Raw genomic sequence first — 27951 nt, 5'->3', positions numbered from 1 at the left:
TTATAAACTCTCATCCGTATGGGCTTTTAGAATCTTTGCTTATTAGCCTAGTTGTATCTTCACATTCCTCAGCACAAGAAACGTCTACGGCGGAAAAGTCTTTACTGAGGCTTTTTAAATCATTGTTTATTTCCTCTAAACCTTTTCCTTTTGTCTCAATCGGTAGAAGTAAAGAACATATTCCTCCCAGCAAAGACAGCGAGACGTAGATAGCTAGTGACAAGTGAACTGAGTAATGCGTCACAACCTAAAATAAAATTTGTCAAATGAACAAAGCAAAATTATTAGAAGTTTGGGTAAAAACCGGGATGACTTTCCCCATCCCTAGCTTAAATAGATTCTATGAGTTTTAATTTCATGCTTTAACGGCGAATTCTGGAAACCGGCAAATTTTCTTTCTGCAGGGTTAACTTTAAACAAGACCATCATAGGTGTCACCGTGAGTTTATACTTTTTTGAGTTTGTACTTACTTGAGAAACAAACGGAGTAAGCATGCAACCAAGTCTCGATATCCCAGAACATGATCCCAACGCCATACCACGTATGTGCGTTGGATATACCTAAGTAAAATTAAGATATCTTAAATCGCAAAATTATTATTTTATGCTACACAAAAGTGATCGGTTTGGAACTTCTCTTCACCAAAAGATGCCATAGGATTAAAGTAGATTAGCGTTTAAAATTTGTTTACAGTTGTTTACAGTGTTCATGATAATCCCACAGCACTTTTCACAAATTTGGTCAGGGTGAATAAGGCGATGCAAAGACTTACCTCTGGAGTGTATATATAACCACCTATATCAGCTACAGCTGCAAAACAACGAACACCGAACAGAATGAAGGTTGTCCACGCTCGACTAAATCAGAAAGTGATGCAATGTTTAACAACAAAGGAATCAGTTCCAAGTACTGTGTCCGTTATCCAAATACTTGATGCTGACAGTATATTTAAACGTCATAAAATTTATCCGTCTCCGCCCCTTCCCTCCCTAAAGTCAAATTGACGTTTAGCGCCCACTTTTTTATTTAAGTCACCAGAGATACTTGTAAAAAACTTAAAAAATGATGTGCCCACATACCTTCCTGTACATATGGCAAGCAGCGAGAAAAAGATACCCATAGTAAAAAAACCAATTGCTTGCAACCATTTTCTTCCTACTGTATCCGCTAGAAATGCGGTCAACAACACAGCTAAAATAGTAAGTGAGGCAATGTTATATGCGGCTAGAAATGAGGGAAACAACACAGCGATGATGTCGGGTAACAAGAATTCAAGTAACTACCTGGAAAGTCAGCCAGTAATACATAGAAGAAACTAACATAATCTTCCTGAGTCAGCACTTTACACGAATTAGCAGCAGCTGTTGCAGTAGAGTTCACACTCCCTAAAACAAACAAATAACCTTTTGTCAATATGAAAAAACTAATTTACTAATCAACTAATCGGCAGCTTTTGCACTGTTTTGTATCACTACACATCTTTGTTATTTAAGAAACACGTAAATAAGAAACACGAGGCTCCGAAACAAAAAAACTGAAAAACATTTAAGAAACATGGACAGGCTGAATACAAGAAATTAAAAAGATTAATTAAAATTAACATTATAGAAAAAACGAAATCTTAGAAACAGGAAACAATACATATTCTCTTGTGTGCAATTTCGTGTTTGCACAAAACATGATCACAATGTAATGTCTTCTTTTCTATGCAATGCAACACGAAGTGGCAGCGAACGATTCAATCAATAATTCTTTTCATCTACCGATTTAACCGCATAGATTTAGTTGTTAACTTACTGCTACTGAGAGCCACAGGCCCTGTAAAGGACTTAGTACCAACAATATATTAGAAACCTACCATAACAGGTGTAAGAACTAGAAAATAATGCAGTCGTCAGCAAAGCTAAACCGTATATATTAAAATGAGACGCAAACCTAAAAAAGAGATAATTCGTTGAAAATATGTTACATTAAAACAGTCATGGATTCCGAAGACGGGCTACTAATAAGCTACAACCCTGAAAAAAATATTTAGGATACTTTTTTCGATATGGACAAACAGGATCATTTAGCCAGTGCTTTGCTTAGAATTTGGTAGACTGCAAAGTTTCACTTTGGGGACGTAGGTCTAGTGCCCAAAGTCGAAAATACGCTAGCCGCACTTTCCACAAGGTCGGTATTATTGAACAATTCACGCCAGCACCCGAATAGGTCGGACATACGGTGGAATTTAAGCATGCTTAAGTCAGCAATAATTAGCACCCTTTAACATTTTAGACGTTACCAATTAACTTATCACTTATCAATCTTTTCAGTAGACTTAGGACAAAACGTTGTTCTTAATTGCTTGTGGTTGCGATCTTTAAAATTCCGCCCTTTTTCCCAATACATTATGTCCCAGGCTGTAGATTATAACTTATTAACCAGAATTACCTAAGAAGGTTGTTAAGAAGGGGTACGAAGCCCTGAAACTGGGTACATACTATTATTAAAGGCACTGACATGGACTAACTTACCATATAATCCATAACGCTATAGTAACTTTCCAATATCCATTCTTAAACATTGCTAAAATGTTACCGTGGTCATTTTTCTAGAAAAAATATTATCTAGGTAGATTTTATGATGAAATCATACAGAAAAAAGAAAGTTTGTTTATAAATTATATATGCATGAATTTTGCGGTAATTTGACGCTTTTGCAAAAGTCTTCGCGAAAAATTAAAATAGGCGATATTTGTGACAATGTACGGAAATTGACACTGTTTGCAATGGTGGTAATATTTGGAAAATAAAGAGTAACTGGATCATTTTCTCGTGAAAGTTACTTTTTTACTAGATTGTACTCGTATACATCAAATATTTGTTTTTCTGCAATTCTCATGAACATTGCTCTTATTGCCTATGGTTCGCGATAATTAGTATTCGTAAAAAAGACCATATCATACTCGTTCGTGGAAATTAGTCTTCGCAAAAAAAACATGTGATACTCAATCGCCAAGAATAATCTTCGCAAATTCACGAAAACTCTCATTAGCGCAAATAATAATTCGCAAAAATTAATCTCGTTAGGCTAAAATACGTCACTTAAAGGAGGTGGAAGGGAACTAATCAATAGTTTTGAAAAGCAGCTAAAGGTTATTACCTCAACTTCACTACTTTGATCTCTTAAGGTACCTTCCGGTAGCGTTGATTTATTGTCTTTAGCAGCGCGTTTCAAGATGGTGGACGCTTCGTCTATTCTTCCTTTTGAAACAAGAAATCTTGCGCTTTCTGGAGGATACTGAAAATAGGATTTATTATATTTTTAAAAAATAACCATAGATAAAATTTCTAAAACACTTTATCTCGACTAGTTGACCTATTCATGGAAACCACAAGCCTTTTGTGGAAAGCCACAAACATTTCATGGGAAACCATTATTCTTTTAAAACCATGAGCTTTTTATGGAAAACTATTTGTCTTTTTTGGAAAACCATGAGTATTTTATGGAAAACCACAAGTATTTTATCGAAAACCATGAGCCTTTTACGATAAACCATAAACCACGTCTAACACGGGTCCAGTGTTTGATACATTAGACATATCTCTATGAATCGACTGGATTTTTTTTCATTTATTTTAAACTCAATGTACACCAGATTGTGTGATAGGCAAGTCAAGTCGATAGAATTTGAACTTCAAAATGACAATTTTAAACTTTTCCTGAATATTTGCTTACGTATAGGTTACTACTGTCGTCTAGATGTATTGGAGATCCACTTTGTTGACAGAGGAGAAGATCAAATTGAAGTCAAGAGAATAGAAAAATCTTACCTTGATAATCAAAGCTATGATGACGAATATCAAACATGGCCACGCTGATACAAATAATAACACTCTCCATCCATAGCGAGGCATAACAAACATGGCTAATATAATTTCAAATGACGTGCCTAGCGACCAAAATATCTAAAAGAAAGAAAGTTTTTTTCCAGGTTATTACATACAATTGACTTTAAAAAGCTTATCTTGCCTCTTAAAGCTAGCCTCAATAATCGTAAAAATATTTCTAGTAAAAATTAGAATAACGTCGTAAATGAGTCGTTTTTTTTTTTTGAAATAACATTAATCAATTATAAAAGAATTGACTTACACTACCAATGTTCACGGTTAAGCCTCTAGTCGCGCTTGGTAAAAATTCAACTATTAATGTTGTGCTATAATAAGAGCAAAAAAATGGATTCTCATGTTCAAACAATGTCAATGTTTTTACTGTTGCAAAATTATTTTTCTGTTAAAATTGTTCCTTTAGACCGTATCAATACGTTTAATAAATATAAAGTAAGATTTGCTCGTAAGATGAATTCGAAGTATTAATCTACCGAGTTACTCGAATATCGTACAACTCAAACATTTCGCTATTCAGAACTTTTCTACATATGTCTTATTTTATTCTCTTTACTAAAATGATTTCTTGCGATAACTCGAACAATTAAATTTTGAAAAAAATAACTTTGGGTTACATTTCTTTTTACTATATCTCTTCTATGTGGCGTGACTATTAAAAGATAACACTCTTGCAGGGCTTCTTCACTCTTAAAGATTGCTCAGCAAAGATAAGAAGCTACCGTCAACCCTAACTTCCAAGTTATAGAACATTCTCCTACATCGGTTTGGTGCCTATGTCAAAGCCGTTAGCGCTTACATAACGGTTATGTCAAAAGCCCCTGGGTATGAGGTTGCTACATCGCCCAATCTTTCAATACAATTTATTCCTTTTTTTATTTAATTTAAGTTGATTGGTGGCCACGACACGTTCGAACCTATTTTCTGTCATCTTCAGCTACACATATATTTCTGAATGTACGATATATTCAGATTCGTTAATTAAAATATTACCCTTGTACGACCCCACCCATGCATGTTCCAACAAGACCTCTGAACACTAAGATCATCGCATAATTAAGTGCAAAGGCGCTAGATAAGCCAAACACAAAGATGCCCAATGTTGCAACCATTAACACCTAAATGAGACAAAGAAATAAGTATAAATTCTCCAGAAAATTTAATTTTTAGTTCCACTTTTCAACTTCGTCTGCGAGATATTTTATCCTCATAAAAACCGCCAGTATTCCAAGTGGTTAACAGATTATCCATGTAATGCGCCCAAAAAAGTAAACAGTACAAATTACCTTTCGTCTACCGTAATTATCGCTTCCGTATCCCCATAAATAGGTTGCCAGAAACATTCCGACAAACACAACCTTAAAAAAATGTAAATATATGTTTATTTTTTAGTGTTGGTATTATCCGGCGGAGTGGTCGAGCAAATGTCGTCTGCCGTGTTCTTTTTCATTTCTATATAAACATATACAGTTTTTAAGAAATTTTAAAACAAAGTCCATATTGAATTTTTTTGAGGTTTCCGTAACTTTAGTATCCAGAGTTTTTTTCAAGATGCGCGTACTACCACACTCCCTCTATAATCCCTTTCTGGACAAACCACATCAATAAAGTACTTAGCAATTCATTTGAAACGGGGAAGAGTTAAAGATCATGGTGGCTTCTTCGCAGCTTAGTGTTCTTATAAAACAGTGCTGTAGTGGTAAAATTTAAAACAACAAAATAATGACAATATCGATTCCTCATTCTTCCAAAACTAATCCACTGCACTGATTTTTTAATTTCAATGTGATTTCCGGTAATCTGGAGGCTTAAATTTTTTAAGAAATTTTACCCTTGTGTCATGGTTTGCCTTCGAAATTTTTAGAGGGCTGTAGAAAAACGTATAATCAAATTTAAAAATCATGTTTTGCACCGTGGTTGTTAAGAGAGGGTATTTACCCCCTTCATATTTTAAAGCGTCTTATTTTAACGTAGGTTTGGGCAGATATGCTTGGGCACATACTCACGTGATTCGCAACTTACTGTTGTTAAAAACGCCTCATGCCAGTGTGTGAGATTCCAATAACATCGTATTGCAGGGGCCAATATTGCTAAAAGAGCCATTTCTAAAGAGTCAGCGCTCTAGAATATAAACACAAAAAAATAAATAAAATGAAATACGCAAAAATTAAATTTGAAGAATGCAACTTAAAATACAGATATTTTGAAGTGAAAGGAAAAAGTGCTAGCTATAAAAGCAGTATCTAAAGTAATCCCTATGTGAATTATTCATACCCATGCAAATCCGATCATTGCTAATACTTTGATCTGAAATTTCCCAAAACCTATTGCTTCGATGGCTTCCTCCACAGTAAATGATGGAGCATCTGAACAATTAGAAAAAATTAAATTAAATTATCTGGAAAAAAATAAAAGTATGAATTCTCTGCTTTTTTTTCGGAAACGGATTGTGGCAAATGGATGCTGCTAATATGGATCTTGCAGCTAACCAAAAGATTAATCAAAAACACATATGGGCATAAGGAGAGCCAGATTGCTCTTTAAAGAGCAAGGAAGAAAACAAAAAGCCTTTCCTTACATTTGAGATTAGGCGTTTTTAAAAGCACTACCTTCAAGTGAGGGTTGTGAGATCTAATAAAATCAAAGTACTAACCCGAATCTGCTTCTTCTTTATCGCTTGTAGTTACATCCGCCATGTTTGAAAGTAATGTTTTAAATGTAAAGTTTCAAGTATAGAAAATATAATTATTTTTATTTTTAACAAGATAAATTAGCAACCATTGTGTGAATATAAGTAGGTCGTTCAATTTGGCTCGATGTTTCGAGCGTGCGAACAATTTTTAAAAATCGCAGAATAATCATGCTCAAAGTAACCGCCTTTGAACGCTCTCCTTCACAGTGTCTACTTACGACTTGAGAAAAGGTACAGAAAAGAAATAACGATGAAGGAGAGCGTGTAGAAAAAAGAGCGAAGTTATAAATTGCATGACTGAACAAGAGGCTTTCCACAGTAAACTCGATAAAACAAATTTTTGTGCACAAATACGGGTTGCCATGGTTTTCACTCGATTACTTTATACGCTTTAGTATTGAAATGTATTTCAGTGGAAGGTGGCTAGTCAATTTTTATTTTCATTTTTCCCCGAAATTTTTATCATTAAAATATTAATCTTTCTTTTCACGTGCGTCTCGTCGCTACTTGCGGTACCTTTTTGCGTGAAAGACGTATACGAGTATAATAAATACCCTGACTAATTTTATATTTTCTTGACTTGTGCTGTTTTTCAAGATTGCTGGATACCAAGTAGTAAACTAAATTTTAATAGCGTGAGATATAGATTGATATTGCTTCTTGCATAGGAAAATGTCTCTACATAGCTTAAAAATAAGTAAGCAGGTTAGACAAATTATTACGAAAGAAACAACAACAACGATAAGTTTTTTTTGTCAAAGTTAGTATTCCGTTGAAGTTTCATTAAATCTGAAATTTATAATTTTTATTTAAACGAATATTGTTTATTCAAGGAGAGATACCAACGTTCATCCTCAATAAATTCAAAGTACCGGACACGTGCAAACTTTGATGATTAACACGATAATCAACCTTGTTCCCAGCGCATGTTGTCTTTTTTTTCATATCAGCACGGCAGTCCCGAAGTCAGAAAAGATAAAAGATGCCTTGGGAACGAGGTTTCACGATAATATCTTTGTTTGAGTTAAAAAAATATTTTTTCGCTAAAATTCGAGTAATGGAATGTCTCGGTAACTCGGACGTTTGATATCTCAAGATTTGTTCTTGGTTCGAGTTATCGAGAGCATAAAAACATTTGCTACAGAAAAAGAAAAAAAATCGTCAAAAATCTTCTTTTTATAAACTTACAAATATTTCCCAAACTAGCTAATATGTACAAATTAATGAATAAATATATTAAATATATAATATGTGAAGAGAAGATATAATTGATGAAAGAATGTCAAGTGTAACAGTAGCTTTATCAAAAATATACGCGTGAATAAGATTCTACATATGACGTATAGACCAGAAAAAACGGTTGGAATATGTGTGCTACATGTAATATCAAACATTTGTGGCACATCCGCGGTTTAACATTGACCGGGCATAAGATCACGCAATGTCATGTGTGGCCATGGAACCACGTGTATTCGGGAAATAATTATAATGGTTTGGGTTTCACTTCAAAACGCCCTTTAGGTCTTTGATTAAAATATCCGTTAGCAAGTGAGCCCATGTATCCAGTCCAACCTTGTTCACTCTTTGGCAAGACTTTAGCGCATTTTTCTCCGTGTTCACACTTGCAAGAAACTTTGAAACGATAAAATGTTAGTTTACCCGTGTTAAAGTTCTTTTTGTTCGCTGTTTCTTGATTGTCGAATTTTGTTCCGTTTAAACGCTTACCTAGGCAGAAATTGACAGCCGAGTCGCCCTCATCGTATATACCCAAGCGGAGGTTTTCATCAATGTCAACCGTGTTTGTCTTTTGACCTAAAAAAGACATTTTATAACTTTATGAAGAGTAGAAAAAGGTAAAATTGGTTTAATAACACCAACATTTACCACAGACGATAAAGTAGACACGGATAAGCACCTTATCGAGAACATCTTTAAATTATATCCACATAATAAAAAATAGGTATGAATGTTATTCTGCTTTATGCATTTAAACATTTCAGAAGTTTTTAAATTCTCAACATTCAAATATGCTAAATAGCAATTTCGTTAACCAAGATGTACGTTTTATAGTCCTTAGTACTCGACGAATGGAGAGTACTGGAAAGCATACACAAAATGTTGTGGCGATTAGTTTGAAGAACAGTTTGCTAATAAATGTGGCTTACACAAAAGAACATTATCTTTGCTTCCAATCTAGCTAACTTATAAGCACAAAAATGTTGGCTCGCATTATCATTAAAAATTTGAGCAATATTTACTCCATGGTTTTCAGAAATAAAGGTAGTGAATGTTTATTTGAAATTAGTTAAATAGGAATAAATCCACTTTGCAAACAACGCAGTACCAAAACAAGTAGCGAACTTGATGACGTCACTGACATTGGCAACATAATGGCTCACCATTTTTGGCCTTTCTGCGAAAATCTTTGATACATTTGACATCAGATGGTAGTATTGCTCGAACAGCAGGCGGTGTGATGAAATACATTGCAAATACCACGTCAAAACTCTCACTCAACTGGTGTGAAGTATTTACGTTTAAAGAAGGAACGATGGAGCCGGTTTGTAGTACGCGCTGAACGCCACCGTGATCGGGAATCCCGATATGTCTTCTGTAGATCCCGTGCTCGATATTAAAGTAGTCGTCTAAACAAAAACAGAATAACGAAATTTATTCGGTACTTTCAAGTAGAAAGCTAGATAACCGGTGTGTTTACTTTAACCGGTGTGCTGTATTCGACCGGTATCCCCGCTCACTGACGCAAGTGTAAATTCCGAGAAGTGATGGTGAGATATAAACATTCTACACTACTTCCTAACAAAATACCGACCGCAAATCACCTTAACTTGGAGGACTACTGAGGTAAATAGATTCAAAAACTTGTCCTTTGATAATAAAATTTCGCGAGTTATTATTATTAGTATTAAATAACATTTTACAAGGTTACATAGCATCAGTAAATAAAAGACTGTAAAGCAGACAAGTATCAGAACCGGCGAGGAAAAAAACCCCGCATAAAACGAGGGTATAATGAGATGATAGAGGTGTTATGATCAAAACATTGCACATAACACCATGGCAAACTTTCTTACCGGAAAAGTATATCTCTTTTCCTGGAAATCCAGTTTTTCTGTTCATGACATACAACTTGCTGAAACTCTTCGTATTGTATCGCAGCATACAGCTATCGGCGCGGCTGCTCTCATGCACATTCGTCCCTTTCACAAATTTGTACGCTCCTCCTTCGTGCTCGTGTTCTTTACAGTCAACAGACCAGTATACAAATAAATCATTACCAGTGCCTTCCATACTCACCGACAACGGGGAGGAGTGTGCTGGGGCAGATGTTTTATATGGTTTCGTCAAAGGTCGACCGTTCTTTCCATCAATAATAACAACCTAAGAAAAAGAACTAGCTATAATACAAAAAAAATTTGGCCAGCTTACATTTTAAAAGACATCAATATGTTACAAGAATATGAATACAGGATTAAAGAAATAACGTAATATATTCAACTGCATATAAAATTTGGGAGAAGACAAAATACAAATCAAGTATTAATTAAACATTTATAAAAGTTCTCCTACATACTTTGGAGTAGAAATATACTGGAAAGCCGGTACCGACACTAATTCGAATGATAAAATCAACTACGCCATCTTCATTGTAATATCCCACACCAGGAATGCTGAAAAAAGTTACACTTTATTAACAACATCTGACCAAGAACTGGACATAACAGAATTCGCTGAATTTATCGATTTTTAAAACCAAATACAAGGATGCAGTCTATACGCTTGCAAATAACGGCAAATGTGAAGAGCACAACAGGATTACAGCTAACAGAAAGCTTTATTCCAGACACAAAATCATGAAAAGTCATGTAACTACAAGCTTTCCTTTGCACTGAACAGAAAAACAGAAAACTGTTTATCAAACATTTAAATATTCATAAAGAAACATAAACAAACGTCCCTTAAATGGCTCATTGCTTAGTGTTAGAACAGACGTTTTTAGACGTCTATTTTCGGGTCGATACCACCTGTGGTTATGAAGTGGATAGATAAGTTAGTGAGTACTTACTTAACTTTAAACCTATTTTCAGGTTTGTCTATAAGCACGGCAGAAATTATTATCAAGTGCGGTCAGGACTATTTTTCAAAATTTGAAAACATTTAATATTGTTACTTATTTTTTTTAAATTTCATCATTTTATAACGTGTGGGCTGGATATTATTTCGGATTGATTGCGATAACGAACCAACTTACGAATACGTTTCCGAGTTAGGAGCTGAATACGTCCACAGAACTTGAAACGTCTGGCCGTCCACTGCTTGAATGAACTCGCCAAAACCCGCGCTGATTATGTCTACGACGCCATCTTTGTTGATGTCAACTAATATTGGCGGATTCATGTAACCTAAGCATAAATTTTACATCAGAAAACACTATCATGCCATGTTGTTTTCCAAGCTTGTGTCAAATATTGCAGATAAGATATTCTCTCTAGTTCCCAGCTCTTCTTAGTGCGGCCTTATAATAAGTCATGCAGCGGCAATGGATCCTCCATTTTTTGGGTTTTTGTGTAATTTTAAAAACATTTTGTAAAAAAACGCTTAGTTAGTTAGTTCTTTTATTACAAATATGGGTCTCAATATTTAAATTAATTTTTTCTTTTTTGAAAAAAAAATAAAAAGTTTGCTGAAATTCGCTTGTTGCTTGCCACATAATAAAAAATAAAGGCACCGCCCTAATACAGAGTCACGATTTGAAAAGCGCCCGGGAAAAAACAGCTTCAGAACTTGAAGTTCAAAAGTACAATGGCACAGAAGGGTCAGTATACACTTCGTATACAACACTGCGCCTTTCTTGTCCAATACTGCGCACTTGTAATACAACACTGCGAACTTCTCATAAAACACTGTTCACTTCTTGTCCAACACTGACCAGTTCTAATACAACACTAAGCACTTTTGATAAAACACTGTTGTGAACTTCTTGTCCAACACTGCGCACTTTTAACACAGCTTTTTATAAAAAAAAACCCGTTTTTTGACCCTTTTCTTTGCAAATCGGTAAATACAGGTTGATATTTTATTTAAAATTTTTTCTTTTAAATACCATTATAGTATGTATTTTATTTGAGACATCTTTTATTTTTATTTAAGAAAAAAACTTCTTTAATATTTGACTGGAAAAAAAACTTTGTGTTGTTTTTTGATTTAGTTAACAGTAAATAGGTGTCCAAAAATCGGATCTTAACACGCTAACGCTGGGCGTTGTGTCAGAAGTGCATAGTGTCATTTCAGAAGTACGCAGTGTCAAGTATATTGACCCTTCTAGGTCATCGTATAAAAGTGCCCAGGTAGTAAAAAAGTACCATAATAAAAAAATATAAAAACAAAAAGTAAAAACATTAAAAGGCAGTATAATAAAAGAGATAAAATAAAAGTCTGTATACCTTTCTTTTTGTTTGAAAGTATTTTCCATGATTTCTTCACCTCTCCTTTGTATAAATCCTTGAGCAGAATTCCAAACAAACTCCCTTTATGTGTTTCCCCACCATTACCATATATCACAACTTCGCTGCCATTTTTCAGGTTGTAGATAACTGGTGAAAAGTATGATTCGGTGTTGTCTGGGATTTCTTGTGATGATAGAACCATCCCAGTTTTCCCAGATAGAAACAGTATTTTTCCAGCACGTCGTTTTTTACTGAAAGGCTCTCTAAATTGAAAATTAAACGAATAATATCAAAAACCACCAGAAAAATGTTATGAAAAAAAATTACTGAAAGGTGTTTTCTTGAAAATGATAATTTCTATACTTTCCAGTTTATTAGCGTCACTGTGCCAATTATTAAATATTTCACCCATTGGGGTGTATAGAAGAAATATCCCTTGTTTAAATGAACTGTAAATTTATCTACAACATTTTAGCATTGTATGTTACTATTCTATAACCAAAATTTACATGTATGGAACCTTAGAATAGTTACAAACTTTTTTTTTTGCATTACAAAAGAAACAAAATTTAATTATCCTGTATACATATTTGAAAAATAATGACAAAAAATTTCCTTCTTTCCTTAGCCTGAATCTTACAAAAGATAATTTCTTGGTTTCCACTTAAATATTCTCAATTTTATTTCTTTTTGTACTGTTAATGGTTTAATATCCTATCTATAATTTTTTTGGTTATACCTTTCACAAAACGATTTATGCAAAAAAAAAACATTATTCCAGGAAATAAACAAGGTGCAAAATTTACCGTGTCTTATTAAATGTAATGTAAATATCCAGGACGTTTAAAAAGTTACAAGTTAATTTATATAATATAAAATTACAAGTTAAAATCTGCAATTATAGTCTCGAAAAAATATTTTTCTAGTAATCCCAATAATTAATTTCAATTTGATATTGAAGAAAACAAGAGAAACTGGTTGTTTATGAACCTATGCTCAAAATAAATATCCATTGACTATGGAATTTTGTCTTGAATTTCCTGATTCGCATTTCGTATTATTCGTAAATCAGTTCAGCCAAATCACGTTAATTAAATTTTTTGTATTTTGTTGAAGGGATTGGTTCTTATTTACTTTGTGTTCATTTTGTAATTCTCTCATTAATTTCCTGGAGTAATTAGGAAAGAAAACATTGTCGGTACTTTTAATGTTAAAACCTTTTTTTTAATTTAGTGAGGGTGCACAGTAGTGTGGGTGCACAGTAGTGCGAGCACACATTCCATCCTATTAAATAGTCCAATTGTACTGTTATTTAAGGACATAAATAGCTTTATAATGGCTGCCTATTTACCTCACTAATACTCACAATCAATTCTATTAATGCACAAAATGTGGTATTAAAATCTGTTATGAAGCAAATCAAAGACACGTAGGATTAATATAATTATCACTTTGAGTGTATTTTATAAGCTATTGCACTTTATGTGTCATGTATTTCTTTTATAGTAAAAGCATTAGATATAAATGAAATTTTCGTCTTAAACTCGATCTGGTAAAATTAGATTTTTAGTTTGAGCAGACGCTTGATTATGCCGTTTTTGTAAGCTTGCTGGAATTTATACAAAAAACTAAACCAAAATGTACAAAAAAAGGAAATTCCTTTCAAACACAAGGATTAATATATGGGAAGTAAATAGACTATAGATGCATCTACAAGTCATTCTGACTTAAAGTGATTTCTGCATTAAAAATGAATTTTTTGTATGTTTTAAGATCTTTATCCTCAAAGATTTCCTTGACTTTATGACATCATCGTTGATGATGCAATATGTAGTAAGCATAAATTAATACTTAAAATATCTTCCATACTTTTACATAATTTCAAAACATTTAAGCAGTGTGCACCAATATTCTTGGTGATATCTTGACATCTTGTGAAGTTTTGTAGTTAAGGAATAATTTTATCTTTAATCATCGATAGAAATGTACAGTCAGGGCTTATTTATTCCTGGATTTTAAATATTTGAACATCTTAAAAACAAAAAAACTTGCAAATATTTTTAAAGGACTGAATGATAAACAACTTTTTACTCTCTACAAAAATATTATTTTCAATGCAGGAATCCCTATGCGAGTCAGACATTACTTTTACATATGCATAAATTTACTTACGCTTGAGGGTCACCACCATGAATTTGTAGAACATCCATAACGCCATCATGATCGATATCATTAATAAACTGTGGTGTATACAAATTCATCATTTCGTCACGAAAATGTGAATCTAAACGTATCACAAATTTGAAAATAAATTTCTGATTTTTGGTGTTAAGATGAACAATGCAGACAAAAATTTTACATATAAGAATGCCAGTGTTTAACAAAAAACTTACCAAGAAAGACCCATAACATTTTCCCCTCTTTACCACTAACAGCTTCAAATACGCCACCCCGGCCAGCACATAAACAATCAGCTACACCATCTCTATCGATATCCCCATTGCAGTTTAGGGCATAAACATCATGCCAAGAGTAATGAATCCAGAGTTGGTCACCTGTTTTTCCATCACTTGCTACAATACCACCAAAACATGGAAAAATACCATTAAAATACTTTTCACATACTTTTTTACGATCGCCAATCTTACCGTAGCCATCTAAACTTGTAACAAAACCAGATATGATGTCATCCACACCATCCCCATTAACATCAACTAAGCGTATGGCTGATTCAGTTTGAAATTTCTCATATGTTTGATGCCATACTTTTTCTACATGAAAATCTGAACACATTTTCAAGCTATGGTTGGAATAATTAGTCAATTTAATTTTCGTATTTTTACTTTCGTTATATCTTCCATAAACTGTGTAACTAATATATTCATTTCTTGGTTTTATTTTACCAATTGCCATCTGTAAGAAGTATGTTGCACTTAAAACACCCAATAAAAACAACAATAGCCATAGCAACAACATTCCACATCCCCGCAATGTGCATACACCAACAGGTTTAACACGTTTCACACTCATGTTTTTCTTGAATGTAAAATATGTGTTGTCATTCATGTCCGAATTTTTCTCGTCCATTTCATAATACTCCTCTTTTTCTTTTTCCATGGAAAATAATTCTTCTTCAGAGTCTGACAAATCTTTCAGTCTGGCTTTAACATCATCAGTAGTACTGTGTGTGGCTGCTTGGTAAAAATGCTGCAGTGCCATATTGTATTTACGTTGCATCTTTGGTTTTTGTGGCTTGCGGGAAGTGTTTAAGGTAGATGGTATTTGATTTTTCTAAAAAATGGAGATACTTGAACAATGAAGAAAATATTTGTTAAGTTTAATTTTGTATGAACATGATATTCAAAACTACTATAGTTACATGAAAAGCTAATACTTTGATAGTAAAGAGGAACTCCTTTAATAAAACAATGCCTATTAGGATCTATCAAAACCAATTAGAGAAATTGCTCACATGGACATGGGAAATTATCTAATTAAAATTTCATCAAAACAACAAAACACAGCAAATGAATGATTTTAGATATTGGACTTTAAGATATGGGACAACTAAAATTATTTGACAGTAGCTGCCATATTCATTATTTGATTTGTTTTGATTACTTTTAAACTTTTCCTATCTTTTTGTCTATTTTGATAAAACTAGATTGCTAAGATATAGATATAGACTGCTAATTAGTATGAAGTTCTTCTTTGTCCTAAATTTTTAGCATGGGTTCACTTTTGATGTATAGGCCTTATATCAAAAGTTATGTTTGTTTTTAAAAATGAAACAAATTTGCAAGAATCAGCACATACCGGTAGGATGTTACTTTCCTGACAGCGCCTAGCTTAAAGGTTAGCTCGAAATGTCAAAAAGAACATAGACTTCAAAGCAGAACAAAGTCACTATATTCATAGTTTGGTTCACTCTGATGTATTTATGTCCTTGCCAAACTGTATACATGTCACATAATGATAGTTTTACACAAACAGAGCTTTAAATGTTTAAAAGAATATAACAATGTACATGTTTTAACTAATTTCAAAATATATTTGCATGCAATATTCACAAGCCAAGAAATTTTATAACATACGGTGGTGTGCAGTTGTAATTTATCTTGGTTGTTTGCATTTTTACTTTTATGTTATTATCCTTTATCAATGTTAGAGAAAAGTAGTGGACAGTTAAACTTGTGAACCACAAACATGAGAACTGAGTGTCTGAACATTTAAGAAGCTCAATGCTCGCAATATATGAAGAATGGCATGTAATAAACGGACCAATCAAAAGGTCAAGGTGCATTAAATTCATACACACTTTAGAACCCGTTTATAAATGATTAATTTCTTATGATAAATTTGCTACTTTTTGATTTTAATTTTTTAAAAAAATAAGAAGTTCCTTTATTTTTTTAAAATAAGTAAAGTAAGCTACACATAAACATAAAATAAGCTACATAATCTGAAACTATACACAAAAACAATCAGAAAAAAAATGCTAAACGCAGAATTCTGTAAATGCATTATTGGATATAAAGCTTACCTTATTAAGGAATTTGTATATTCTTTAAAAATATATTTATTGGTTCAAAAGATTTTAAACTTAGAAGTTTTACTAATATTGAATGAAATTATGAACTAGCTCTGAGTAAGGTTTGTATTTACCAGTTTTGCTGAAGCATATCGGTTAAAAATGTTTTCTGCTCATTCCGATTGGTGTTTCACAAATAAAATAATATTTAGTTACTACCACTATGCTCCATAACAACAATGCCATGTTTTAAAGCTAGTTCATGATGTCAAAATTTTGTATAGCGTATGATCCGCCAACTCCGTGAATCCGATAACTCCGTGAAACTGCTTTCGAAGCCTACAACAACTTACCACAGCTCTGCCTACCATTTTTAATGAATGAATTCGATTCAGGGGGTTTGATACTACCACCTAATCATTTTAGGGGTGTCGGAACTTGCACATGACAAAAATTTAGCACTAAGTTCAGCCGGCTACAACTTTTTGTGATTTTCAAGTTAAGCGCGACGGTGGTCATTTTTGATATATATTGTTATCTCAGTTAATTAATTATGGTCATGTTATATATACCTTTACTGAGGTTCCAATGATTCGAGAATGTTTTCAAATGAATATTTTAATTTTCAAAATATTTTTGCTAGTCATCAGAAAGCAAACGTGTTTTTCAAATTTCACGGAGTTGAAGGATCCATCACGGCATTATCGGATGATAGTACATGTCAGATCCGGCTTATTTGTCCACAATTAAATGTATTTTTTTTCTTGTCATACCCCCCAAACGGTCCACGACAGATAGCGCTACGATAATAAAAGTTTCAAATAACCGATATGTTGACGATATGGATATAAGGACGTTAAATGTGTTTTTTTCACGGAGTTGGCGGATTATACGCTAATTAGCAAAACTTTTAAGACATATATTTCAAGAACTAACAAAGAATTATCAAAAAAAGAATCCTAGGCAATCTTTAAAGCTCTTTTTTTCACAGGAGGTGAACTTTTAAATGGTGCCCATAAAATTTCATATCTATTTGATGTGAATAAAGTGGTTCTGCAAAAGGTAGCTTGCTAGCTAGCTATAGCTATATATAGCTACAACCAAATCAAACTCTTGGTCTGACCATCAAGCACCAATTGAAGCAAAGACGTCTTTACAGGTTTCTCGCAGTCCCCCTCTTCCCTCTCATCCCCCTGACAGAAAGAAAGAGAACTACGTCTTTTTTGGAAGTTATTATCTCACTACGAACATTTAACTATAGCTAATAGCTATCTATATGTAAAGCGCAGCTATCATGTATTTTTATTATAAATCAAAGCTACCTAACGTTCACGGAAAAATAAAGCAATGCTGCCAATACAATCATAAGATAAACTACCAAAAACATAAGAGCATACAAATAACAAAACCGATTTAGAATGCATTGCAGTTTGACGGTTCCATAACCCTGTTGTTCGTTTGAAACGTACTGTTTGAAACACAGACATCCGCCATATTTGTTATGACTTCCGTACAGCTCGGCCCGTTGTAAACGTTTGCCGCATTAACGACCACTCTCCTCCATGCCCAAAGCTAACCTATCGCGAATTATTCCAAGCGAAAAATATGATGATGAGGGATCACTGTTTTGGTCAAAATTAGTTGTTTCCTTTCTTATTTCATTAAGTTCTTTATAGTTGAAAAAGAAGCACCAAAAGTATTGAATGTTAATTATAGGAAGAGGGAGAGAACAAACAGCTGAAACAACAAAGAAATAATTTATATTATTAATATCCACTAACAATTAAATGGCTTTGTGTTAGCTGTAATTTTGTACCCACCCTTTATAGTCAAGTTAATATCAAAAGTTTTTAAGGCCCTAGAGACGAAGTGATAATAATGATTATGAAATAAATGTCTTCGAATATATAGAGGGCTATTTACGTAACGGCTAAACACTGTATTTTGTTTTGTCCTTACGCGGATAAAATTTCGCGTGAATTTAAAATTTTGAAGTGCATTTCATCGATCTTTCTTTTTCCAATAAAATTACTTCACTACAAAGTATGTAACTTTAAATTCTCACACAATTAGCAACCTCGCCCCCAGAGCACTTTGTATCTTTTCTGACACCAAGACTTGCCTTCCGGGTAATAAAGAAGAGGCAACATTCGCCTGGAACTAGGTTGGACAATAAAATCAAATACGTTGCTAAACCTCGTACCCAGGGCTTTTGTCTTTACTGACGCTTCGCTTATTGATAGATATGAGGAAAAATGTTCTCCTCGTCGTCAAAAATACAAAATGGAGACAGTGGGCACTGAGATGCGTTGCTGACTTTTCCTTCACATTTTTAACCCCGAGTTCTTTGAAAAAATTGTTTTGCAAAGAGCACTAGGCACAAAAAAGCTTCCTTCATTATGTCATATTCAAACTCAAAATCAGTTCTCTTGGATATCTGTTCCGCAAATTATGACTTCTGGAAAAGCTTTAGCAGTAAATTTATCAGGGAGGCTGGTTTGCAAAGCGACCAAAAAGAGTTGCGTGCTTGGTTCAAAAAAAGCACAAATACAAATAAGCTCTGGGGTCGAAAATAAGGAAACATATGCCATTTTAGACTATTTAAGGAAACGTGAAAAACTCATTTTCGCAACTAAATTACACCTGCATTAATGTAGAGTATCAGATAGACAGGGGGAGATGATTAATGGGCAGATGTAACAAAATTATCAATTGGGAGAATGCAAAAATCGAGGGTTGGAATATAAAAAAAACATGGATACATCAAGGAAAAGTCTTTTTACTTTCTTGAGATGCCACTCTTTCCTTATCTTAGACTGGGCGCATTTATTCGGATATATTGTTTCAAATTGATTACAGGCTAAATTTAACAAGAAAATTAGATAGTTACTTTGTTCATCTTAATAACTTGTATTGAAATTGCATTGACTGCAACCAATCGAGAGAAATATTTAACGTGTTTACATTATTTCCGAGCTGTCAGAATCGGCATGGTGTTTCTAATTATTTCCTTGTTTATTTTCTTTTTCTGGTACTCAGATATTAGGGGCAGAAACTTTCGCGGGCATTAACTTTCGCGTTTTTCGCGTTTTTCAGTCATTTTCGGGAAAGCTTATGACTTTGGAAATTCTAAATCATCAAAACGCGAAAGTTTTTTCACGCAAAATCATGGATATTTTTCAGAACGCGAAAGTTTTTTCATCATAAAAAAATCACAAAAATGGGGAATTGTCAAAAGTAATGATTTATTTCTACTTTAATCGTCGTCAACTACAATAAAACTTGGTGTTTTTTCTTCTTTGGAGCTGCAAGCATTTCTCGGGTGTCCCGATTATTTGAAACGGTAGTGCTTGTGGATGCAGCCTTTTCTTCCTTTTGCCGGTGGCTTGCGGTGTAATGACTGTAGGCGGCAACGTCATGACGAAATTGAACAGATTTCCAACCGCTATATCTTCTGTTGGTTTTGTTCGGTTCAGGCAAAATGCCATCGATTGATCCTTTCCAAGATATAGATCCGATGCTGAGTAATGATGTTGGGCAATCAGATGATGGCCATCTCTTAGGAGTTTGTGATGTCACAGTTGAGAAATTTGAAGTGTTATGTGGAAGCAAGATACAAGAAAGTGCGACGATACTGACTCAGAATGGGAAGAGGGAGATAATTAAATTTACATAGCCTAACCTTGTATATTTTATACATTTTTGATTACGGTAAATACCCGAGATGTGATTTAACGTATAAATTTTTTTCTTGGATTTTACCCATTTGCGAAAGTTTCTTCACGCGAATATGAACCTTTTTTTGACACGGGAAAGTTAATGCCCGCGAAAGTTTCTGCCCCTAAAGTATTTTTCTTTTATTTTACGGTAATTTATTCCCCCGTTCACACTAGCAATACAACACATGATGAACTCCTTCTTCCTTCTGTGACGTAGTTTTGGCAAGGTTTTGAAGGACTTACTTCTAAAAACTGCCAACTGTTCACAACTCCCTGTTGCGTCACATGTTCTGTAAAATCTACAAAAATATATTTGATATTGAAATTCTTTTGGTGAGAAATCGTATCTGTAAAACTAGTAATTTCTTAGCTTATTTGTTGCATGGAGGTAGAAATAATAATCTACCTTCATAGTTGCTGTGAAGGATTAACCAATTGACGCTTTCGGTAATAATTGGAAAATGCTAATAAAAAATACACAAAGTAAGTGGTTTTTAGACCACACAGAAAAATTTCTTGTAGCGTCTTACGTTATACCATTGCGTGTAAATATGAGCAAGTAAACCAGTCGATGATGGGAGATGGTAAGATTTAATTCTATTTACTTGAGAAAGTGCACATCTGCAGGTATTGAAAGCTTATAAATAAAATCTACCCACATGTTATATCGCTTGATTTTCGCGTATAGATAACGCAAGACTTCGCGGATAGAATTTGCACTTCAACTCTAATAGTAAATGTTCGTCGTATAGACTATTATTTTGTGATCCTGTCACACGAGGGTTCCATGGAATATATAACCAATAAATGAAGGCAGCCGAGCACGAAACACAACGTGTGCTGTTGCATACAATCTTAGCTTTTTAGTATTGGTAACCTTATCAAATCCGTCGAGTAAATGACCAATTCTTTTACTAGGTATCAAAATTTATGAACTCGTTTTGGCCTAAAATGGTATTTGAAGTCAAAAATTTGGATTACATCATAATGTTTAACTCCTTATAATCGAAAGTTCTTTCACAGCGAAAAATGAATTAGCACACCAGTTTCAAAACGATATTTTTCAAAGAATCCGTAATTTACGCTTTATTTCGCCAACAATATTTCGACTTCGAACGCGCCTTTATACCTGACAGTTTGTGAACTTGAACCTGCCGGAGAGGAGAGTAAGTAACGGGAAATTAATAAGGGAAAATTTTAAGGTGTTTGGGGATTCCATTCTAACAGTGGGCTCTTCTTCAACGTTGACGGTAACTAAATTACATTACCTGCTTGAAAGTGAATTCGCTTCACAAAGCGAAGCAAATTCGACAGCGAATTAGCTGCGAAATATCTTTTTGATTTCTAAGAGAAACAAAGAAGCCAGTCTAAGAATTAGAATTTTCCTGTAAAAATTTAATTTAAACTAACGCAAGTTTGATACACGTCAGGAATATTTAACACTTCGGATTACGTCACAGGATCTAAGAACTTCGTGGCTTGGCTAAAACACTGTTAAATATTTTACATGATACTTATATTTTAGCTGAATTGCAGAGATGATATTTTTTGAAAATTAAATCTATTTTGTAATCAATAATTTGAGCAACGCAGAAACTAAACCGACTGCTTTTTACATTAAAATATGAAGAAAACAGTTGGACCTGTACCGCAAGTTGGACCTGTGTCATATTTGCGGATTAACGTTGACCTCATTCTCGTCGCCAGAGCTCTTTGCAATAAGCCTCGAAAGTAGTACCTAAGTTTATTTTAAAGAGCTCTGGTGACGAGAATGAGGTCAACGTTAAACCTAAAAATAATAGTTAATATTTTCTAAATGTAACAAAGCGCCAAATTACAACATCGAGAATAATCTTTGTTTCTATAAAGTTTTTCTTTTTTATTAAATTTTAGTTTCCAATATCTCTCTATATTAATAATACTTGTAATCTGTGTGTACGAAAGTTTTCTAAGTTCACGTAAAAACAAATGCGATATGTTTTTAACAACTTTGTTGTGATCGCCTTTGTTGCTGACAAAGCAACATGAAACAATTATAGCTAGGATGACAAGAGCCATTTTAAAAGTTGTGGTGTTAAGGTTTGAAGATGGATGCAATAATCCATTGTTGCTCACGATTAAATTTTAAACTTCACGATAACTTATTCCTCAGATGGAAAATAATGAGTGACCGTTTTTCGTTATGACTGTGTTCGTTGTAGTTTTTGCTTTTTTTCAGCCGAGAGTGCAAGATATTTTTTTTCAAAAAAGACATTATACATAAAAAGCTGCATAGATGCATTCCACCTAAGTGGATTTTTTCGACACAACCTATAGGAACCTCGGCCGGATGTACAACCCCGTCTGTAGGCCTAAGATGGTACCTGCGACAGCTAAATTCACGCGCTTTTTAGGTTGGCCTAGCTAGATCTTGAGAAGATATAACAACCAGGTCTCGTGCGACGCAGTTTGCATTGGATAGCTAACTAAGGCTGGACCTGGTCTAAGTAAGTAGTTAGACCAGGTCCATGTTTGAATTTGAGCTACTAATTTCTTGTAAACCAAACTCTTATAAAAACATGCAAGCAAGCACATAAAGAAAATTTACTAATATAAACAAGACTAGAAACATTAGAGCAGTTTTTCGCCCTTAAGATGATAAAAATCACACACATAATTTCTGAGTTTACAATTCTGGTCTGTAAAATTCATATCTGGCAAATTTTAGGCTTATAAAGAAAGCCACAAGTGAGACTGTAAGTAATAAATTGCAACGTAAGTCATAAATAAAATTATTCAAAGCATTTAGAATATGATGAAGGGTATAATTTCAGATTGAAAGTTTTTTGTGGATAATGTTGACCGCCAAAAAATTAGTGAGTTTAGAAGACATTGACAAACCATTAAGTCATGACTCGGTAAGGTACCGGACCTATTTAACCATCTAAAAGCTCAGGATTTGTTTAAGGTATTAAAAACGAAGAGTTAACGGAAATCAATAGAAAAACGCCATGAAAATCTTCATCAGCTTCAACTGGTGATCTGGAGACGAAGTTTAAAACCAACTGAACGCTAAACTGGCAACTGGAGTAAGCTTAATAATGTAATACAGTTTGTTAGACCAACATGAACGAAACAATACAATGGCTTTTGAGTTTTCACCGCGTTTGTATGATAAGAAAGAACTCTATAAGAACATAAAGGCTTTCAAAGTCAAGTCAAAAAATAAGAGTTGAAAACATCGAAAATATTAATAAGAATTTTAGAATCTTTTTATATTTTTCTGCAGGAGAAACGTCCCAAACATTTTTCGAGTTGTATAAAAAAACATGCATGGTTAAAGTTGCTCATAAAAGAACTAAGTACGAAGCAAGCTCACCTCTAAACAACGCTCTACAGTTTCTCTCCTTTCAACTTCTTTCTCTTCCATTTCTTTTTCAACATCATCATCATCACTAGTTCGAATTTTTGCTTCTTTATTCAACTGCTGTCTCAAATTCGTATACATTACATTAATGCCAATAATGTCGGTTAATATTATCTTATATATAACATATAATAATAAAAACTGCAACTAAACGCATGGCTTTGTAAGTAATCTATCGACTGACTCCAATTTTTTTCTCAATATAGAAACGAAAGTTTAATCAGAAATTTCGATTTTCCTTTTATATATTTTCCAGGGTTTAAATATTAGATATATTAGGCTTTAAATGTCACACCTTCTGATGTTTTTAACACTTTCGAACGGCGAGTATACAAAGAAATGGAAACATCTGTCTATGAATTAAAATAGTAAGTAAATACATTGATTACTTTAAATAATATTTTAATGTCTGTTTAAATATATTTAATTTCTTATTTCGAAAAAGTGGATCTGCAAGCGTTTTTTCTTTTTTTTTTTGATCATTTTCAATGCAGCGTTTTATGTGGCACACTTAATAAATTGTCTATTTCGGATTTTTAATTTTAATAAACCTGGTTTTTACTGTCTTCTAGAAGCTAGAACATTATGCGCTCTTTCTTTTAGCTTTTCTGATACTGGCTTTTAAACATTTTAGATCAAATGCATTGCTTTACACAAAAGATCTGACCCAGCTTTTTGCTAATCAGGTGGACAGTTTTAAAAAGAACCATAAAATGCGATGAAGGTGTTCCTATTTTTATTTTTCACTTTTTTTTTCATTTTTTTAGTCTTAAATTGTTCTTTTATTTTATATTAATTAAGATTACATTAAAAACACTGCTGTAAAATGTAAGTACAACTTTTTCAGAATTTCGACAATTAATTCTGTAAAAATTTCTGCCCAACCTCGATCCCAGTGCCTGTAGCGTTTTTCGTTATAAGGATGATATCAAAAACGCTACAGGCCCTCGGATCGAGGTTGATTTCTGCCTTGAAAGATGTATTTCCAGATATTTTTCTTTTGCTGTTTAAAGAAAGATTATTAGTCAAACAACAATCTTGTCATTTTTTCTATTTTTTACCTATTTTTCAACCTCTTCACAAGGACCTTTCTGCGCCCATGGTATTTTGACGGGACGCCCTAATCATTACTCTTATATTTATTTTATAAATGTTGGGTTGCCTCCTCTGCCTGCAAATTCATTCAAGTTTCAAAGGGGCGTTTATTGGAGAGGCGTTTGAAAATAACTATTAAAAAGGGGGCGTTTAATTGAAGCAATACAAGACTATATGTAATTCTACGCCTCATCAGAACTTTTTTTTACGTTAGAGAAAACTTTGCTTGATTTTTTTTTTATAAATTCAAATATTTTTCCATACCACACAACTTGCATATGGAAACCAGTGTCTTGTTAAGCTGTGACAGCCGTTTTATTTTGCAGTGATACATTAATTTCATTGAAGTAAACATGTATAATAATTAACAGCTTTCTTGAGAACTTAACGCAACTTTTGAAGTAAATCTTTTTTCAAACAATCATCTTTATGTCCTAACACTAAAACAAGAATATTTGGCTGTTTTTGAAATATCCTATAAAATGGAAGCCACAAGACGAAGGGTTATCGCCTTACTTTTTCTCGTTTACATCCCCATCCCAGCGTGGTTAATATCTCCTTAAAACCTCAACCCGAATTTAGATTCACGTTTGCGTCAGTCTTAGTTAGATCCAACAAGGCCTAAGCACGCGGTTGGGACAGTGAAAGAACTATTTTTACGAGCGAATTTGCTTATTTTTATTTATATTTACTGTATTTAAGGATCCGATAAACAATAACATCTATAAAAAACAATAATAATAATAAGAAGAAAACAAGAATACAAATAAAAAGATAAAAAGAATCAGACCTTCTTCACACTAGCTGTGCTATTGTTACCATAGCAATTACAGACTTGATAAAAACAAACGAAACATGCTAAATTTCATTCCATCTTGTTAATAGATTTAGATAGCGGTAAAAATAAATATATAAAAGTTGCATTCATTTGTCTTTGGTTAACTTCGACTTTATAGAGACTTCACAATACGACCTTCTGGTGATCAACAAGTAGTCCTACTTCGTCCCCATACCTCTCTCTTTTTATCTGTGTAATCTCTAAAAGCAACACTTAAGTTCAAACATGGAATGACGAATAATAAAAATATTTGATTTGGTTATTTGCACAACCACCTCCTCTTAAAAACGAAGTCTTTTGTATATTCAAGGTAAATAAATAAATGTGGTACCAAGGGCTGTTCCTAACCTACTCACACAAAAAAAGAACATGTTTTTACTTTCGATATGTTTACACATGACCATAAAGATTCTTTCCAAGTCGTCTGAAGTTACTATACATTGTTTGAATCCTAGCACTTAAAATATATTTTTTATTTCTACCTCAAAAAAGACATAGTCGAAAACTCTGTGGTTCTTTTGCTTATCTTAAAGACTAATTTTAAATAAGCGCTCCTCCTTTTAAGTTTGTCTTATAAAGAAGTTTACTTTTCTTTAAATCAATAAATAAATACACTATAAGTATGGGTTTTAATTATTTTTTTTTTAGAAAAAATTCTTTCTAACGAAAGAATGGTTTCCAAAGTAATCCAGTTATGATTTCTAAGAAAACAACCTAGTACCTAGGAGAAACGTTTCCAATCATCCTAGCTCCTACCAAGACCAGCCTTCTTTCTTCTTAAGAAGAATTTTAAGGTTTTACCGAGCAACGTCGTTTCCAGGACATTTTTGCTTGCACCGTCTCTGATATAAAACCTAAAGGCCCTGAGAACGAGGTTAAAAAGCGAGTTCATTTCCAGTTATGTGACTTCCAGTCACGTATAACGGCTTTACTATCAACCTGGTTCCCAAACCCTACAATACCACTTTTAATTAAGTTTACGCAAGATAGAGGATCCTAGAAACGAAATCGTTAAAGATAACGGTAGCAGACCCCAGTGTGCTTATAAAGGCGCTTTGTCGGATTAGTGAAATATATATTTAAACATATTACAATATCCAAAACAAATGGGTGTGGATTAATAGTTGTAAACATCTGTTTTGTAATCTACCAGCACTCAATACTTTGAACTTATTTAAAACGTGTAATCAAGACACAAAATAAAGCGTACACAGATGTTTAAGGCAGCTAATACTTCATGTATTCTCAATAAAAATACGATTCTTAAAAGATTGGACCTCCCTAAGCCATCTTAAGGTCACGTGTGCATAATTTTCCAAACAATTAGCACAGCAGTTAAATTTTAATCACAGAGAATATGTTTGTGGTATCCTTTACAATAGCCTTCTCAGATGGTGGATTTAAAAGAATAAACTCTGAAGTTGATCGTGTTCTTGTTTTGAACATTTGATATGAATTATTAACCACACGTAACGGAAGGCTACCATCTTTAAATGGTGCGCACTGTTTGTGTAAATGTAAATGTGCCTGTTGGATTATTTAAATTTTGTATATATGGCATCGTATATACTTCTGATATTTTAACCTGTCCATACCAGCGTCTTTTTCATAACGAGGCTGATTATGATGAGATTAACAGAAAAAGTAGCATTTTGTTTGATTTTTAATTGTTTAGCTACTAAACAATTTTTAAGCACGATATTCACCCTTCACCCCGCGGTATATCAAAAATAAAATTCTAAAAAAGTCCATTGTAATCATGTAACCAACTGCGTTACCATATTTCTTAAGAGACACAGCAAGTTATGAAATAGTAAAGCAGCTTATGCACACGGGAAACAGTCACTTAAATCCACGAAATGTTGCTTTCGACAATATTCTGAAAATGTGATGGATATAAGAACTAACAGAAGGAATAACATGCAATAAAAAAGACAATGTAAAAATGTATAAAAAAAGTAGAATGCAGAATAAAGGAGAGCAGATTCTCCTCCTTTTATAAACCAGACCTCCTGTCGGTTGGGATGCAGGGATAAGCAATTAAAATAAAAAGAAAGAAAAAATAAACACAAAAACAACAGCTAAATATTTTTTTCTTTTATTAGTACGAAATATATATAGCTTTAAAATCCTTTTTTAAACAATATTTCTAGAGATAGACACACATCTGGTCAAGGCAGAAACGTTTTTTGAACTTCACAAGCATGCAAGTGTTCATCTTTTGCAAGAAATAAATACGCAGGTATATATTGCGTTCATTCTTATGGCGCTTATTTCTTATTTATTTCAATATATTAGTATGAGGCGCTCAAGTTAA

General features: G+C 33.4%; 2 protein-coding genes across 2 annotated transcripts; both read right to left on the bottom strand.

Annotated features, from left to right (window-relative positions):
• Positions 1-9: 9 nt before the first annotated feature.
• On the bottom strand, positions 10-7594 carry LOC130623687 (synaptic vesicle 2-related protein-like). The gene is made up of 15 exons (XM_057439197.1): positions 6542-7594; positions 6163-6254; positions 5911-6009; positions 5175-5246; positions 4882-5006; positions 4136-4199; positions 3817-3951; positions 3146-3283; positions 2518-2594; positions 1860-1936; positions 1285-1386; positions 1081-1192; positions 774-858; positions 472-561; positions 10-247 (listed from the first exon to the last, which is right to left on the bottom strand). The coding sequence occupies exons 1-15, from the start codon at positions 6582-6584 to the stop codon at positions 11-13; spliced, it is 1548 nt and encodes a 515-aa protein (XP_057295180.1). The 5' UTR covers positions 6585-7594; the 3' UTR covers position 10.
• Positions 7595-7738: 144 nt separating this feature from the next.
• LOC130623683 (uncharacterized) lies at positions 7739-23830 on the bottom strand. Its single transcript, XM_057439194.1, has 9 exons — positions 23654-23830; positions 14439-15336; positions 14218-14329; positions 12043-12308; positions 10851-11001; positions 10173-10269; positions 9673-9979; positions 8980-9225; positions 7739-8392 (listed from the first exon to the last, which is right to left on the bottom strand). The coding sequence occupies exons 1-9, from the start codon at positions 23780-23782 to the stop codon at positions 8064-8066; spliced, it is 2535 nt and encodes an 844-aa protein (XP_057295177.1). The 5' UTR covers positions 23783-23830; the 3' UTR covers positions 7739-8063.
• Positions 23831-27951: the final 4121 nt, after the last annotated feature.

The sequence above is a fragment of the Hydractinia symbiolongicarpus genome, chromosome 13, assembly GCF_029227915.1.
Source record: "Hydractinia symbiolongicarpus strain clone_291-10 chromosome 13, HSymV2.1, whole genome shotgun sequence".
Classification (NCBI taxonomy): Eukaryota; Metazoa; Cnidaria; class Hydrozoa; order Anthoathecata; family Hydractiniidae; genus Hydractinia; species Hydractinia symbiolongicarpus.
This window is presented reverse-complemented; position numbering and strand designations above follow the sequence as displayed.

Excerpts from the sequence above, each read along its gene's own strand:
- LOC130623687 (XM_057439197.1), bottom strand. The coding sequence starts at position 6,584 with ATGGCGGATGTAACTACAAGCGATAAAGAAGAAGCAGATTCGG. Across the intron at positions 4,200-4,881 it reads ATGGGTGGGGTCGTACAAGG|CACAACATTAATAGTTGAAT; the intron begins GTAATATTTTAA and ends CTCTTATTATAG. Across the intron at positions 3,284-3,816 it reads TCATAGCTTTGATTATCAAG|TATCCTCCAGAAAGCGCAAG; the intron begins GTAAGATTTTTC and ends TCCTATTTTCAG.
- LOC130623683 (XM_057439194.1), bottom strand. The coding sequence starts at position 23,782 with ATGTATACGAATTTGAGACAGCAGTTGAATAAAGAAGCAAAAATTCGA. Across the intron at positions 15,337-23,653 it reads CTGTAGAGCGTTGTTTAGAG|AAAAATCAAATACCATCTAC; the intron begins GTGAGCTTGCTT and ends TCCATTTTTTAG. Across the intron at positions 9,980-10,172 it reads CAGTATATTTCTACTCCAAA|GTTGTTATTATTGATGGAAA; the intron begins GTATGTAGGAGA and ends TCTTTTTCTTAG.